A 17,393-nucleotide genomic window follows, 5' to 3' on the forward strand; every position below is an offset into this window, starting at 1 on the left:
CCACGGCTTGTCTTCAATCTGAAGCCCTTGTCTTTCCGGGGACAGGTAGCCGAACAGGCCAAAGAGGAGACGCCCCTGGTTTCCCTCCTCAAGCGGGGTACATGAGAGCATGGATCACGTAGATGAACCAATGAGACGTCATTGACATAGCCAAGCAGCCGCTGTGAGACAGGGAATGCGCAGCCCCTGATTGGCGCACTGGCCCTCCGATAAGCGGCGAGGCTGTCTTGCCCCACCCTCGCGGCGGCATGGCGGCACTTGCACGCAGCATGCAAATTCCCTTCCAGCTTTTTTTTTTTTTTTTTTTTTTTTACCCTTACCAAGGAAATAGCGTCGCCCCAGTCAAGTTGCAGCAAAAAGACACTCAAACAGAATACTTCAAGGAATTGGTTGGATCACCCCATGCCTTGCTTACTTTCGTTGACCTGCCGTTCAACGACATTTCCCTAGCGCAACCTCAAGAATTGTTGGCCCCACGCCGAAATTCTGCATTCCCGTCGCGCCCTTCTGGCGTGGTCAGACGCGTGTGTGCCTGGCTGGAACCGCCCATTCCCATCACCGCGCCGTCATTCAATATCGTTCCCCACCTCGCCCGCACCCTTCCACATGCTCCTCAGCTCTCTTGCGGCTTGCAGCATCCATTGACGCGGGCAAACATACGAACAACAGCCGCTGCCGCCGCGGACCTCTCCTAGAGGCCTGGCTAGCCGCCGCATCATCCAACGAGCCACACCCAACACCGAACCACACCGGGTCTGACAATACTTTGCCGCGTGCGGTAGGTATCTCCAACCGCCAGCCATACCAACATCACAACCCCTATCCGTACACCATCAGACAGATAACCTGCTCGTACGGATACACATCTCTCTCGCGCCCGGCCGACTGCATCGCAGATCCTTCACTCGTTGCGTTCTGAGCCCCCGCGTCAGCCCATTCCAGATCTTGTCTCATTCCACAATCATACGATCCAATCTCAACGCGCCGCACCATCTCCAATACCCCGCAGAAACCAAAAAAAAATCGTACGCGCCGTATCTTCCATCTGTCGAAGCACCCGTCCATCGACTATCTGCAGCCATGTCCGGCGAAGGACCCGAGTCCATCCCCACTTCCGCCGACCATCGCAGTCGGCGTCCGGTGAAGAAGCGCGCTCTGACGCCCGTTTCGGAACACGCGAAGCAGCTCGACGCCCTCTTCTCCAAGCCTGACCAGGAGATCCGCATCCCCCCGCCCCCCGGTGCTGTGGCCAAGCGCGCCGTTGCCGCACCCCCCGAGATCGTCACCAATGTTCAAGGCTCCAGCGCCGGAGCTGGCTCGGGCGAGTTCCATGTTTACAAGGCCAGTCGCCGCCGCGAGTACGACCGACTGCGCGCCATGGATGATGAAGTCAAGAAGGAGAAGGACAACGAGGACTTTGAGCGCCAAAAGGCCGAGCGCGAGGCCAAGGACGAGGAGCGCACTCGCAAAAACAGGGAGAAGAGAGAAAAGAAGAAGCAGAGGGGGAAGAAGGGTCCTGCGGCCAAGGGACCTTCGGCGCCAAACAGTGGTGTCGGAAAGTCGACCGCGATCGAGACATCTACGGCCAAGGAAGTTGGCGATGCCAAGGAAAGCAAGGACGGCGGTGGAAACGAGGCGTCAGACACGGCAGCCGCCGCCCAGCCGGCCGGTCTGGTCATCCACGACGACGACTGATTCATCCGCGAGGTTCGCGAGCTTTGAGCTTTAAGCTTGGCTTGGCATCCCCAAAAATAACTTCAGATCAAACGGGTGGGTCCAGGATTGACAGACTGTGCAGTTACAGGAGACACAAACAGGCAGGGCCCCGAAAACAGCATCAAAGCTTTTTTAGATTCCTGAGAACAACGTCGTCGTCTAGGTATTTCTAATCCCATGTCTATGCCTTGCTATAGGGTATGACCTCTTTTTTCATTCATCATCTTTCCTCGCCCACGTACAGCTTCCAATCCCCCTCCAATCCCCAGAATACCTATCCGACTAACGTCACCAGACATCTCATTCGTCACCACCTCCATGGAGGCCGTTGCCCATTTGTGCAGCCTTTCTCGCGCTGCAAATGTCATCGACTCTGAGAAGCAAGCAGGCAGCCTGTATTATAAGTGTTAGTTGTACTGTAAAAGATACCGTGTAAGAATTGCAGACGTAGATGTTGCATACCTCGATAGCCGTCTTGATGCTTTGCAACTTGATGGCCTCCGGCTCCCAGACACCATACTCCTTCATGTCTGCAATCACGCCGCTGTCTCCGTTGATACCCCAGGAGTGCTTGCCCTCGGCGTGTTTGGCGCGCAAATCCGTCAGGACTCTGACGGGGCTGGCACCGGCGTTCTGTACCAGGGTGCGGGGAATAACCTCGAGCGCATCGGCGACAGCCTTGTACGGCCACTGCTGAACACCCTCGACACTCTTTGCAAGTTGGCTCAACCGCACCGCGACGGCCATTTCGGTCGCACCACCACCAGGGGCGAGTCTGGGGTTGAACATGACGTTACGGGCGACACCCATGGCGTCCTGGAGGTTGCGCTCAATCTCGTTCAGCACGTCCTTGGACGGGCCTCTGAGGAGTACTGTGCAGGCCTTAGGGTTCTGGCACTTGGTGAGGAAGGTGAAGTACTCGTCGCCAATCTTCTCAATCTCGAACAGACCGCAGAGGGTACCGACGTCGGAGTCCTGGATGTCGTCGACGCGGTTAACGATAGTAGCGCCGGTGGCTCTGGCTATTCTGTTGTTGTCCGTCTTGCGCACACGGCGGATAGCGGTGACGTTGGCCTTCAGCAGGTAGTGCTGGGCGAGATCTGCAGAGTGTTAGCCGCTACCTTCGGAAACCAACCTCACAGCTGCTTACCTGAGACACCCTTCTCGGTGATGACCAAGTCGGGCTTGTGGGCGAGAACAGATTCGCACATGGCCTTAACCTGCTCCTCCTCAATCTCCAGGATGCGGTTCCAATCTTCCTCCTTGGAAATCTCAATGTTCGTTTGCGACTCGCCCTTCTTGTACTCCAGGGGACAGTCGAGGAGGATAATTCTGGGGTTTTCTATTCTCCGGCGCATCTTGGGGTGGGTGATGTCTTTGTTAAGCATCACACCGTCCAACACTTGGCTGTCCTCGATCTCGCCTCCGGGAACCTTCTCCACACGCGCGTAACGTTTGATGTCAACCTCGGTCTTTCCGTTGCCGACTTCCCACGTAACAGTGCGGACAGCCCTCAGAGCAAGGTCGCACATCAAGTCTGACCATCTCGAGACGAACTTGGTGCCGATAGAGGAGGAGATGAGGCCGCGCATGGCCTTGTCGTCGTTGACGTCGATGGGAAGGGAGATGTCGTCGACGATCTCGAGGGCGTCCTTGAGTGCCCGGCGGAAGGCGGCGATGATCTGGACGGGGTGGATGTTTCGCTCAAGCTGGGGCAGGGACTGGGCAAGGATCTCACCAGCTGCTTTGGTTCAGTATTCGTGTGCTTGGTAAGCATTATGTGTGCACCCGGGGCACTCACCCATGATAATGACTGTCGTCGTTCCATCGCCGACTTCCTCGTCCTGTGTCCGACTAAGCTCGATCATGCTCTTTGCTGCGGGGTGGGAGACTTCGATCTCTCTAAGGATGGCGTGGCCGTCGTTGGTGAGAACGATGCCTCCCATGGGGTCCAAAAGCATCTTTAACATGGCCTTGGGGCCCAGGCACGATCGAATAATGTCGGCGACACTGGCGATGTGGGGTCAGTTGGTTCGTCCAGCAAGGCAATCGAAAAGGAGGCATACGTCTTGGCGGCAGCGATGTTGGACATCTGAGCCTTGCGACCCGTCTGCCGCTCACCGCTTTGGGTGTCTGTCGAGGCATACTGGTTAGCACCTGTTTGTAACATGGGGGTAGCTCGTCAAATTCTGGGAAGGAGGGGCTCTTTCATACTCATAACTAGCACTGGGGCCTGCATGATGGGCGGCGACGAAATCGAAAACTGAGTAAAAAGTTCGGTCCGTCAGGTAGATAGTTGTTTCGGCGAGGAGCTTCACCGTGGCGAGGGAAGTCGTGGAGATGGCGGGGGTGTTGCTACCTTGCTGCTTGCTCAAGGCACCGGGCTTCTAAAAAGTTCGCTGGCGGGTTTGTTTTTTGGCGGGATGAAGCTGGAGCACGGCAGAACCTATTTCCCGGGATACTTCACCGAGCTTCACCCGGCTTCTGGCAGACTGAGGTACACCGAAGTGGCCCACTTTAAGTATTGCTTCTTCAGACGTCTCGTCTTGATTTTTCCCGTCCATCATTTGGCATCATTTTCAAAATCGTGCATGTATTACTGTTCTGAAAATAATCGCCGTTTAATCAACTCCTTGCTCTCTGTCCTATCGGTCCCTAAAGAGCCACCCAGTGATGAAGTGCTGTTAGAAGCATGACCAGGCTGCAAAACACAAGTACTGTGGCTTGTTCTTAGCAAGCTCACCATTTCAGCTCGTTTCGAAGCCCTGAACTGGGTGGTCGATGGTTCGTGTGGCCCGCGAATCTAGCGTCGGGTCGACCATTAGACCCATACGATCTGCGAGGAATCTGCGCAGGAACAGAGGACAGCAGCCGAGGGTCTGTCTGTGTCCAAAGTTGCTGCCCCGGAGCTGAAGGGGCCACATTGAGCCAGTCGCTCCTGAATATGATGTCCACGACGCAGTTCTTTCTGGCCATGGCCTTCTGTAGCGATATCCACCGCATTCTGTCCTCGTTTGCCGCACGTTGGACGCGCTCCCAGAATTCGTGTTTGCGCTTGGATACGGTCTCGGCCTTGAGCCGACGGTCACTTTCTTTCCATGGAAGTCCGGTCACGGCTGCAGCCGAAAAGAAGTCTTCCACAAAGTTGTGGCCTGGGATGTAGTCCGCCTTACTTTGCGTCACAAATAGCGCGATGCCATCTTTGCTATACTCCAGTCGGAGCGAGTTCGACGCAACATCGCCGGGAGCCTGTGATTGCCAAGGACTTGGTAACACGGTGACTTTATCAGCTGGCACTGCGATCTTGATGGATGATTGTGGCATCGGATCGAGTTCGCAGGGAGCTGCACCATGAATGTCCACCAGAGGTCTGGAGATCTCGATACATAACCATCTGCGCTTCATTCCTTCGACGTCGGTCCTGTATGGGTTTAGGGGCGGCTGATATGCAGAGCACAAGTGTACTCACATGTAAAAATCAGTCAAAGAAACCGACTCGTCATTGCCATGCCGAAAGGACATTTCGGTGTTGAGGTTCTGCCAGTACGGGTCAGAGGCTTGAGTGCCTATACGGGGTCCAAAACTCTTGGTGCTTGTGCTGTCCTGTGTCTGGAAATGAATCGACTGAATACTTCGCCGTTGGTAGCCATTCATGTTCATGGACCTCTCTTGGAATGAGCTGAAGTCCATTCCCGGCTGCAGACCTTGTCGTCCTTGCCGCCATTCAACTGCCATGATCTGGCCGGCCCGTCGTCGAGACGTCATGCCCTGTATGGTATGTGGCTTCTCGTTGTACGCGTTGAGCACATTTCTCAGCCGGATCTCGGACATTTCCCTGGAGTCTGTGTTCAGCACGTGCTCGCCTGCACATCCGGGTGATCTCAATCACTTACACAAAAGGAAGTCTCGCGTGGTAGTGTGTGCAACGCTTATTGCCGTCCTCTACCTTTTCCGCTATTCTCGTAACGTGTAGCTTGTTTCCTTCATCGTACGCAGTCGGTTGGTTTCGTCGTCCCCTCGATTGGTTTTTCTTATTGGCCGTCGCCTGGGCCTCTTTTTGCGTAAGCGCGATGGGTAATCCAAGAGACAGATCGGCCAGATCAAATCCACCAATCTTCATAGCATGGCCAGGAGACTCATTCTGACAAAGGTTGGACCTTTGAAACTGAAGAGCGTCGTGTTTTCTTCTTCTCTGGCATGCGAGGCCAACGCCTAGAAGAAGCCTCTCTCGTATGCTCATGCGTTGATGGAAGCCTGGCGTCGCCGATAGGTCAAAGGCTGCGATAGCGGACGCATCGATGTTCGGCGGACTCCTGGATTGATGTACAATGCCTGTTCGATAGGTCAGTTTCCAAACTAAATAAGAGTATGAGAAAAGGCTTCTCACGATGGAAGGATGGCCCTTGGAAAAGCGGTCTCGGATTCAATTGATGGGCCACGAGTCTTTCTTGTTCATGTTCAGAATCGGGCACATTAGGCACAACATCTCTCCACGCACTCGAGTTCGCGATTTTCATTGTCGCGGTCTTCTCCGGCTCTGGTAGCGTATCTTGCCGAGTCTCGGTCGGTGCCCGCGCACCGTCTGTCGTGAGTCCGATAGGAGCGCTATTGAGATATTTTATTCGTCTTCTTTTATCTCGGGTGAGGTAATTGCTCTCGTTTGCAGGTCGCTTTTGGCCTCTGATTCGACGCGATGCCATGCCGTAGAAGTTCTGCCGAATTATATCTCTGTTGGTCGCAGGGAAGTGGGACAGAGATGAAAGAAACTCGGAAGGCAGGAAGGGGGGTTTCGCGAGATCCAAGTGGAAGAAACGGTCAGTTGTCTGATCAGTCGTCTGAGCTTGAGATTCGTTGAGGTCGTTGTTGGTGTCGTAGGTGGTTGTCGGCGAGGCAAGCATAGCCGGCCATTATTAGTTGACGACGCGCGCCATGGGCAGGCAGTATTAAAGCGCAGAAAGAAGTTGCGTTTCACCAGGCAAATAGATGAAATATATGAGAAGATAGAGGCACTCAAGGAGAGAGCTGAGGTGACAGCGGTAGCCGAAGGAAGGCGACAGACAGTGTTATTAGGTAGTTGCGAATTACCTCGGAACAGGTTTGGTTCGCGCTGGAGGCAATCTCGACGTGCCTAAGGTCAGGCAGAACTTGACCACTCCGCGAGATTCGGCGGTCATGCAGTCCAGGCAGGTCCCTCAACGCGGGCTCTTTCCCAATAGCGAAGCAACGCTAAGCCGAGAATATCTCGACCAAGTGGGAAAAGAGCCCCGATACAAACATTCGCCAAGACTTCCGTCCATCCAGTGATAGATAGGTAGATAGATACCTGTTATTTTCCCTTTCGAAGGAGTTCAAGTGCACGAAAGCAACATTACAGAAACTGCCTTACGGCTTGTATTTCATCCAAGTTATTAGGAACTGAAAGTTGATGGACCTCCGTATCGTATTCACTTCCCTGGTACTGACGAAAAGTCACCGCACATTCAATCGTTCTCGGTAACATCTGAACCCGTCCTAGGAAGCTCAGGTCGAATCTTAAATCGACCCCAAGGACCCTTCTCAAGCCTTTCGTTGCATCACATGGGCCCTACCCGATGATGTTTCTTTTGCTTTGGAATAAAAAAGGCACCATGTGCATTCATCATCCTCTAGGCTACCTTAGCCAACGGCAGCTCTGCTCGTCCACAGCCAAAGTCAAAGAGAAGAGAAAGAGAAGAGAAGCTAATGTGTAATTCTGAACGGCTCACGTCCTCCGAATCAAAACCCTCCTTTCTAAGGGCACGCCTCTATGATGGTATCCGCCTCAAAACAGTAGTACATGATGGGCAGAAAGAGCACCACAATTTAGTCATGCTAGACCCATTTCATACATATCCCGTAAACGCCGCCCCCATCCCTATGACGCATGCCCTACGAATGTTGACCCCTTTTTCGATTGTTGTGTTGTGTCGATACCAGTGCTCTTGCGCGTTGGTGACAAGTCAGTGTCTGCTTATGACCTTTTCGTCTTCGTCTTCGCCCTGGTTTGCTTTCTTGTTTATCAGAAGAACTTCGACATGGCTCTGCTGAGGTCGATAAAGTCGACAGGCTTCGTGACGTAGTCGCTAAATCCGGCGGCCACGCACTTATCTTGAACGTCAGACATGACGTTGGCCGAAAGCGCAATGATGGGCAACTTTTTGTAACCCTTCTCCTTCTCCCATTGTCGGATTTCGCGGCAGGCCTGGTATCCGTCCTTGCGTGGCATGTGCAAGTCGCACTGCAATGAGTCAGCCATGTCAATCGTCCAAGAGGGCAATGTCCTTACCAATATCAGGGAGTAATAGTTGTGAGAATGGGAAAAGACCATATCGGTGCACTCGGCTCCGTCTGTTGCCACTTCAACCTCCACACCAACCTTCTTCAAATATTTCTTCAACACCTTTTGGTTGACGGGATTGTCCTCAACCAGTAGCACCTTATATCCCTTATTGCCCATACGCTTTTCGATCTCCTGGTAGCTAGCCTTCTGAGTTTCCACCATTCTTTGCGCCGTAGATCGGTTCCGGTCATGGCTCAGATCGCGAACTTTCTCTGGGTCGAAGATGACGGCGAATCTAGACGGTTTCACTGGCTTGTAGATAAATGTAACCAGGTTCTCGGAAACCAGTTGCTCGTACTTGGTGTCGGCTGCTAGCCTCATCACTGCCTGTCTTTGGACAGAATCCGAGAGAATGAGGATCGTGGTATTACTGATCGTCGTCGATTTTATAATACGCTCCATCAAACCGATGATCTCCTCAGGGGAGGGAAGGTTAAGAACGATGTGTGTGAAGTTGACAGAATCATCGCCACCCAACAGCGCCTGTGCTTTGTCGACGGAGTCAAGCGCCGTGATCTGGTGAGGTACGTCCTTCGGAAGGGTCGTTTCGATGTGTTGCGCGGTTGCCTCACGACTATGCGTTTGTGGGCAGATGATGAGGATTGAGTACATCGGAGGTCTGAATTCATCATTTTTGTTGTTGGATGTCTCCGGCGTAGGGGTTGTGCCTGGTGACGTCTCGGCAGAAGGGAGTTCGAGTTTCATCTGCGACAGGTCTTGGCCGCTTGCTCTGGCGGCCTCGCTGAAATGTACGAGACCGACGTTGACCGAAGAAACCGACGTGCGCCCGGTGGCATGAGATATGCTAGAGCGCACTGAGGGATCCGAGCTTCCGCTAGAAGCAAGAGCCGGCGATACGAACTCGGGATCGGTGCTGGGACTTGGCGATGTGGTCTTCGGTGGCGGTTGAGTCTTCCTGCCAGGCCGCAAAACAGTAACATCCTCCGGAGATTTAATGACGGGCTGGAAAATTTGTGGACTAATCGGGCCGTCGGGATGGTCGGATTGTGTTGGGAGAGCAAACCTGGCAGTAAACGTGAAGGTCGAGCCTTTGCCAGGAACCGCAGTACCTTCCATCTTGCCTCCGTGGAGCTCGACAAGCTGTCGAGAAATCACCAAACCTAGGCCGCTTCCTCCATGCTGCCTGGTGCTGCTTCCATCGATCTGGCTGAAGGGTTTGAAGATTAATTCGGCCTCCTCCTTGGTAAAGCCTCGGCCGGTGTCAATAACTGCGAACTCGAGCATGATCTCGTTCTTGTCAGCGGCCGGCTGGTTGTCGGTAAAGATTCTGCATCGGCTGAACACCTCGCCTTCGGCAGTAAACTTGATCGCATTGCCGATAACGTTGAGTAGGACTTGGCGAATCCGAACCTTGTCACCCTTGACCCAGGCGGGCACGTCCTCCTCGACGATGTAGTTCAGCTCGAGTCTCTTGGCAATGGCCATGGTGGACACCAACTCGTTGACATCTTCAATCAGGGAGCGAGTATGGAACCATTCAAACTTGAGCTTCATCATGCCAGCGTCGACCTTGGACAGGTCCAGGATGTCGTTGATAATCATGAGAAGGCTGTTGGCACTTGTTTGAATGGTGTTGGTGTAGTCACGCTGCTCCTCGTTCAGTGTCGTGTCTTGCAGGAAGCTGACCATGCCGGAAATGCCGATCAGAGGGGTTCGGATCTCGTGAGACATGTTGCTGAGAAACCTGCTCTTTGACTCCATGGCTTCTTTCAGTTTGGCTTCAAGCAGCTTGTGGTCGTTGATATCCGTCGCGGATCCAAAATATGAGCTAGCACCATTGCCAAAGTCGATGTTGTCAATTTCGACACACCGAATCAGGTGCCACCTGTATACGCCATTCTTGGATCGCAATCGAACCTCCGTCGTGTAAGAGAGCCTGCCGTTGCTATCGGTGGTCACCTTTATGATGCCCTTTCTTGCCAACTCTGTAAGATCTGCAGTCGGCATCTCGTAGACCGAGCTGCTGCTAGAGCTGTTGTTCCGTGACAGCGCTTGGTGTATTCCCCTCAGGTTGGTTTCCAAAAGACTCTGACCCTTTGCGATCGACGTGGGGCTAGTGAATGCCGCCTCAAATGCCGATGATTCTTGCTGAGTCTTTCGATCGAACTTTGCAGGAAATGGCGTTGGCGGTCTGTCTGTAGGAATCTGGCACTTTGCCAGGTCGTCAGGGTGCACGAAGTCCATGAAGCCAAGCCCAAGAGAATCCTCAAAGCTCTGACCAGTGTACGACAACCACTGTTCGTTCGCAAAAGTAATACCTTCGTCCTCGGTAGCGGTGAAGATGATTTGAGGGATCAGATTTGCAAGAAGTCGATGCTTGGCCTCGGATGCTTCGATCTCTTCCTGGCGAGCAGCTTTAAGCTCGGCAATGTGCTGGTCATGGATGTCCATGTAGGATCCAAGGAACTGCATCATGACACCTCGCTTATCACGAGACGCAACAGCGCGAGCATAGAACCACCGATAGGCCCCATCGAAGCGTTTAATGCGGACTGTCCTTGAAAATTGTTCGCCCGTCCGCAGTGAGTGACCCCATGCCTTCAAGTATTCGTCCCTGTCATCAGGGTGAATACTGCCCCACGGGTCGGCGGCGAGGTCCGACACTGTTTGGCCCCGGTATGTCAAGTAGCGGCTGTTGACCCATACAATCTCGCCTGTCTGTGGCAGAGATACGAACACGTGTGCGGGAAGGGAGTCCAGGATGAGCCCCTTCAGACGGTCTGATGGCGGTGGCATGTCGACTGAGCCAATGGTAACAGAACCTGCTCTAGTCGGTGCGTTGTAGGGCACTGGCTTACTGACCACGCTCGAGCTGGGGGGCAGCGACTGGAAGCTTGTCGCAAAGTCGGCGCCATAAGAGTGTAAAAGGGTGTGCTGGCCGGGTTCTGAGCCTTTTTGTTCGACGGGCTTCATGCGCGGTTCCAACACGGCAATCTCGTGCAAATAGTTTTGAAGCTCGTTAGAAAGAACACGCTTGACACCACCAGGCGTCGAGACTCGGCTTTCCGTGACCTTTTCCGCGGGGCCTTCGCTTCCACCCGACCCGTTGGTCTCACTTGGCGATGGAGGTTCCTGTTCAACCAATGCCGAAGTTCTATTTCCCGCGGAAAGACGAGCTTGTCTCCTGTCGACCGGCGAGTTGTCCTTCGAAACGTGTCTTGTCTTCTGTGAACTCGCCGCAGAATGCTCTGCCTTTGAGAGAAAAGACTTTTGCTTGGTGCTGAAGTAACTGTCGCCCCCGACCTGAGCAGGGCTGGTCGCGGGGCCTCTCTTATCTACGACCTGGTGCAAAGAACCATGATCCCAGCTGGGTGTGCCAATGGGGGACCCAGCAGCGCTTTTGGAAACGCCAGAATAATCACTCGGGCTCGTAATGCTGCCTGCAAGTGAGCGTTGGGCAACCACGTCCTCGGCTGGCAGGTAGCTTAGGTTACCGATGCTAGCAGGATCTGCCAAGGGACGTCCATCGGCAGCGATGGCACCGAACCCAGCAGTGTGAGGTCTCCGGCGGTTCAGTCCCGAGAGCTCTGTCTCCAAATTGGTGTAATGACGACATAGAGAGAAAGAAGTCGCCAGGTGCGGGGCGAGGTACTCCAACGAATGGCGAAGGTTTGAGGGATATGGGATGATCGGGCTGAGTATCGAAAGGATGGCGATGGGCGATGGTTTATCTTTTCGCTGCCAAGAAGTGCCAGGTCCATCGTTCTCCCCCAAGCCCTCTGGGTTTTCGCTCTTATTCCGGTTGTGTGTCTTCTGCTCCATCACGGTTGTATCAAGCTTGAAGGGATGAACAGGCTTGGAAAGGAGCAGATGTGTCAAAGGAATGTGGAGAACAGTCCATGAGTTGTCCACGCCAATGGCCTCGGGGGGTCGCATTCCAGCATAATCTGCCGGGGCAGACCCGGGATTGAAGGAGTCCTCATCGACCATGGCGTCTGTGAAGAAGGGATTTTCGTTCGGGTCGGCACGAACTGCTGGGGATGGGGCGGGAGACTGGGACCACGGAGATGGCGGAGCTTGCTCGAACTCTTCGTACTTGGGAGTCGGTGGCCGTGGCTCATCATCTTCAAGTCGTGATATCATGCTTGAGGGAACGGGTTTCTCGCCACCCTGGCTGCGGCCCAAGCTTCGTGGAGGGTTTGCACCCCCTAGTATGGTCGACAACTTGGAGCTCGAGTCCATCCTGGCCTTCTTCAACTTCTTTCTCCCCGCGTCCGTCGGAGTCGGCTTTGTCGCGGGAATGGGTCTGCCCATGGGGTCCTCTGGCAGATTTTGCAAATACGGGTAACTTCTTGTCAGCGCAATCACCTTTCCCCTTTCAAGAACACGCATGACGCCGCTGTGATCGATGAGAGGATCGGCTTCGTAGTCCAACGCTTGGAGGACAGGAAGCACCCTGCCTTGCACATCGGGATTTGCGACGAGAGGGACCTCCCAGCTGGGCACGTGTCCCTCCTCGGCGTCGTGCTCGTCCAGTGCTGTCTTGTTCAACGGTGGACCCGATGGTTCTTGGGTGTCTTCGACGGATGGCCCAGGAGGAAAGTAGCTCTTGCTCCTGCCGAGCCCCGTCGGTCTGCGCGACGGCAGAAGCCTCTCGTTGTTCGCTCTCTTCTCTCGGTTATCTTCGTAAGTGGTAAAGGAGTGGCGAGTCTGAAGGCTGGGCCGCGACTGCAGTCTTGGCCGCAGCGGATCATCAGGCGTTGAGATGTCTTCAGGGGCAAAGTCGCCGACACTGCTGGGGATGAGGCTGCTACCCCTAGCCATATAGCCGAGGCTCAAGTCGTCCTCCTGGTGTTCGTTGTATGTCGCCTTCTGACCCCAGGGCACATTCTCAATGTCAGTCGAGTCAGCGGGCACCGCAAGTGTCACTCTTTCCGCCTTGTAAACGTCCCTCATGATCTGGACGACGGTGTTCCACCACGCATCCAGTCCCGGCTCAGCGCTGAGCATTAGTGATAAGTCATATAGGTTGGGACTGGGAAAGTCTCCATCCAACTGGCCGGTGGCGCCGGCAGGGAGAAAGGTAAGCGCTGAAGCAGGAGTTGATGAGCCAGAGAGAACCTTGTCTTGAGCGGCGCCAAAACCCTCGAAGGACATGGTTTGCGACATGAAGGCAGCGGCGGTTGGCGACATGTTGCCAAAAGCTCGACTCATCGGGTTCGGTCCATAGCCCGGCGTTGACATGCGCGGAAAGGGATAGGACGGAGTGCCGGCAACGAAACCCGGAGTGATGCCGCCGCGAATCGTGTTGCCCGATTCGGTGGAAGTTGTTGTCAGGCCGGATGATGTCGTCGCGAGAGATGAAGCCGGGATCTGTGGCGAACAGCCACTTTCCTCTGGGATTGGCGACACACGTATTTTTTCAGGCGTCGTCGCCGTCAAGCCCCTTGTCGCCATCTCGCGGCGCTCCAGGTCGCGTGCCAAACGTTCCCGGTACCGGTTCAGCTGTATCTGGGATTCTGATAGGGGAGGCTGCGTGACGGTGTTGGACCCCACGCTCTCGGCATCTTTGCTTTTTTCTTCTTTACCGCTTGTGCCACCTGTAACGTCATCGCCAGCGTGGGGCGCGCCCAAGGTGCGCCTTTGAGTGGTATCCGGGCTAGCAGGGCCAGGACTCGCAACGGCCGCGGCGGAGGATTCGAGTTGCGCCTTGGAGCGATCAGTCAGAGACCGAGCAGACTGCTCCTTTGGGACGTTAGACATTGCGACACGAGCATTTCCACCAGATGTAGAAGATTCATGGGTCAGTCCATGACGAAGACTCGGCAGGTTCAGCGATGGGCCTTTTTCCTTGGTGGGCGACTTTTTCGCTTCGGGGGTGGTTCGTCGTGGAAGGCTAAGCCGACGCGCAGAGGACGGGTCTTTCTTGTCTACTGGAAGGCTCGTGCTTGGCATTCCTCACGAAGTAGAGCGCCCCATGTACAAAGTGATCGTGAGGGTTCGAAAAGGCGAGTTGTGGTGTCGGTTCGTCGGTGAGCCGTGCGGGATCTCGAGGCGGGAACGGCGTCGTCGAGCGTCGAGTGTCGAACGAAACAATCGAGTATTCAGCAGACCGCGAGGGGTTTAGGCGGGGATGGGAGGCGTTGAAAGCGGAACGGGTGCGCTCTCGAAAAATCGACCGACGAAGTTGTGGTGCGGAGGAGTAGATGCGAAGGTCAACCCGCCGAGAAGTGCTGTAGTGCGGTGCGGTGCGGTGTGATGTTGGGTGGTTGTGGTTTAGGTAGGTTAGATTTGGATCGGTACCTCTTGGTGGTGGTGGTGGTGGTGAGGTAAGGTGGGCGAGTGGTATGGATGGGATGTGCGTTTGGACTGAAGTGGAATGGGCTGAATAGCAAGTAAGGTATGGGAATTGGACTAGGAACCAGGACTGGGGGGTTGCTCCTCAGTCTTGCATCGGGCCTGTCGGTGACGGTGGGTTTGGGTGGTGGAACGGGGCAAGGAGCAGAAAAAGAAGAAAGAAAAAACCGAAGCGACAGCGGTAAGATGGCGTGCAGCGCGAGTAACGAGCAGAAATCCAGGGAGAGATTATTCAGAGGATAGCAGGCAAAAGAAACAGAGCCAGCGACTGAGGCAGAGGCAGAGGCAGAGGCAGAGGCAGAGGCAGAGGCAGAGGCAGAGGCAGAGGCAGAGGCAGAGGCAGAGGCAAAAAAGGCAATGGCAATGGCAACGGTAATGGCAAAGCAAGACGGGGAGATTGAGAAACAGACGGAGGAACAAGAAAGGAAAGGGTGGGAAGCCCCGTTCAGTCAGAGTGTTCCTGCTTGATGACGTAGTTTGGAGATGGAGCTGAAGACAATGGAACCTCCCCTCCAGGTAGGTAGGGTGGGAAGGCACCTTGGCCGACCTCTTAATTAGGTACTTCCCGTCTTACCTTTGGTAGCCATATAAGCTATCTCTATGCGTATTGTCTTCCTATGTAGGTACGGGGCGCTATCTTGTTCATTAACGCCTTTTGTTGCCTCCTTTTATTCGTCTTTTTAAGGTGGTAGAATCAATTCGCGATGACCTCCTCCTGGTTGACGGGTTTGTGGACAGGGGGAGGGGCAGAGAAGGCTACCTGCGTACTTCTACCTTGAGGTGACCTGGTTATGGGCAAAAGGGGAAAAAAGAAAGGAAAAAAAAAAAAAAAAAAAAAAAAAAACCGCCAACGGGTGCTTACGGGGAAAAATACTGGGTTGTTTGTTGTGATCCTGGCACGACCACAACCACAGACCAAGGTACGACTGACTGCAGACTACTACGAGTCCTAATGCTCATCTTCCCGGCCACGATCCAGCGCACTGCGCTTCTCACAGCTCGCTTACGTCCCGGCTAGGACGATAGGTTTGTTCCTGCGCCGTCTCCAATGGGCATCAGTCAGCCCGTTCACGAACAGACGCGACAACCAAGTCTCCTTCTACACGCAGAGGTTCATTGCACATACTGAAGTATCGCGCTGTGAGAGTGAGGGGAAGGAAAACACCAGCATACAACGGTGTCAACGCAAGTCGCGGTACCGTCGTACCTCACGTGTACCTGCCCTGCCCTGGTTGGAAGTGGACCGGATTACATCAACGAGTAGTTACGTACTTATTTTCCGTGACCCGACCTCAGGTCCACTGTTCAGTCCCGTCCAGGTCGTCTATACTGGCGGGGGCTCCACTTGCACTGGCTGGCAGTCGCTGACTCTCTGTTCGCGTTCAACACCATCACCTGCCTGCCACCTGCGTCCACGGTCTGCTTCTGGCGTGTCACCAGAAAGCCGTCCCGATTCTTGATTCTCGATTTTCCCGTCCCGTCCAATACCCCTGTCTTCCGTTCCGTTTCTTCCAGGCTACGACATGGTCCGTGGTCTCACGATACGGCAGCGGGCGGGAGGGGATGGGATCCAAGGTGACCGAGAACGGCGGTCAGCAATCTCGTACTTCAAGCTTGGGCAATTGACAAGAGATGCCCTTCTGCAGTTTCGCGGATCCGACTTGCCTTCGTCTCGACCTCGGACCAGCACACACGCAGTCCCGGGCTGCAATTACACATCTCGGAGCCCTCTCTGGCGGTCTCCATCGGATGCTCTCCGCCGTTTCAATTCCAACTCCACGACTCCCGTACTGAAGCAACGGAGCCCACTCGCACTCGGCCGCTTTCATGGCCAGGAACCCCAAACCTGGCCTCCTTCTAACGTCCGCCCTGCCTAGCGTAGCGTACACGAGGTGAGCCGCCAAACACCTACCACCGGTCGCTCCTGGTCCTGTTGGCCCGTTCGAACTCTCCCCGGACCATGATGCCTTCGTCCAACCTCCAAGGCAGAGGCAAGTTCATGACTCTCGAGACCCTCGACAACACGATATCCGTCGCCGCGCCGTATGCTTGCAAAACGTCCCAGACAATTTACGGCACACGGAACATCTCATGCCAGCCATCAGACGGACTCGTCCACGCACCCGGCCCGACTTCAGCCACGGTCAACGACGCGGCCGCCCGCCAGGGAAAACAACACCATGCCTCACTTCCAGCCGGTTTCCTGCTTCCGTTCCTTGCGCCAGCCACTAGGTAAGGTACGCAGAACACAATGTCCGGATCGCCCTGCCTGTCCATGCCATGTCCCCGTACCTCGAGGTACCTACTTGGAGACACTCTAAGCAGGAATGCGAGCCTCCAATACATTGAATTTTGATGAACTCTATCCCAGTTGCCCACAAAAATCCCAAAACGCCATGCAACTCTGAAGCCAGACACAACAAGTAGGCAGTGTCCGTACTCATCTACGGACAAACATGGTGTCGATGAACATGATTGTTTCGGACCTCACGTGTCCTATCTCGCATCGTCACGCGGCAGGTCGACCTTTTACTTCCCGTCTCGTGCTTTTCAGCTGCCTCCACTCCCGCCTTTGTTGCCATTACATTACTCCGTGCCTCGCGACGGGCTGCCTCGCGAGCCATCACAGAGCAAGGTCTACCAGGCAATATCAAAATGACGGTGATCAAGTGACAAAGCTCTCGCCCCGTCTCCCCGCCACAGACTTGGTATCGGACGACATAATTCGGTCACCCTTCGACGCCGCAGCGGCGACCAACCAACACGTGTGTGCTGCATGCCGCAGTAGGTACATCTCGGTTGTGGGGACGGCCGTTGAACAACCTATGGAGCCCCACAATCACCGGGTACGAGATTGGGATACGCCCTAGGAGACGGTTGAGTTGGAACCCCCGAGGGAACATCGTGAAGACTAGTTGCAGCCTCACTTTGAAGCCTGTTTCCTCGGCGCCCTTTTGCTCCAGAATTCGACGCCGTTGTTTGAAGATAATAGGCTCCTTGT

The 17,393-nt window shown here is 54.7% G+C and overlaps 3 protein-coding genes across 3 annotated transcripts; 1 reads left to right on the forward strand and 2 right to left on the reverse strand.

Moving 5' to 3' along the window:
* Positions 1–1,080: 1,080 nt before the first annotated feature.
* On the forward strand, positions 1,081–1,695 carry CkaCkLH20_12400 (duf1168 domain protein; the record flags this gene model as incomplete). The annotated part of the gene is made up of 1 exon (XM_038895113.1): positions 1,081–1,695. One exon carries the CDS (start codon positions 1,081–1,083, stop codon positions 1,693–1,695), a length of 615 nt encoding a protein of 204 aa, XP_038739627.1.
* A 321-nt stretch (positions 1,696–2,016) lies between these two features.
* Positions 2,017–5,547, reverse strand: CkaCkLH20_12401 (uncharacterized protein; the record flags this gene model as incomplete). Its single annotated transcript, XM_038895114.1, has 7 exons — positions 2,017–2,109; positions 2,179–2,816; positions 2,867–3,457; positions 3,518–3,726; positions 3,783–3,839; positions 4,460–5,137; positions 5,186–5,547. The coding sequence occupies 7 exons, from the start codon at positions 5,545–5,547 to the stop codon at positions 2,017–2,019; spliced, it is 2,628 nt and encodes an 875-aa protein (XP_038739628.1).
* Positions 5,548–7,753: 2,206 nt separating this feature from the next.
* Positions 7,754–13,798, reverse strand: CkaCkLH20_12402 (histidine kinase hhk2p; the record flags this gene model as incomplete). Its single annotated transcript, XM_038895115.1, has 2 exons — positions 7,754–7,972; positions 8,021–13,798. 2 exons carry the CDS (start codon positions 13,796–13,798, stop codon positions 7,754–7,756), a joined length of 5,997 nt encoding a protein of 1,998 aa, XP_038739629.1.
* Between the last annotated feature and the right edge of the window lie 3,595 nt (positions 13,799–17,393).

The sequence above is a fragment of the Colletotrichum karsti genome (genome assembly GCF_011947395.1).
Source record: "Colletotrichum karsti strain CkLH20 chromosome Unknown Scaffold58, whole genome shotgun sequence".
In the NCBI taxonomy this organism is placed as follows: Eukaryota; Fungi; Ascomycota; class Sordariomycetes; order Glomerellales; family Glomerellaceae; genus Colletotrichum; species Colletotrichum karsti.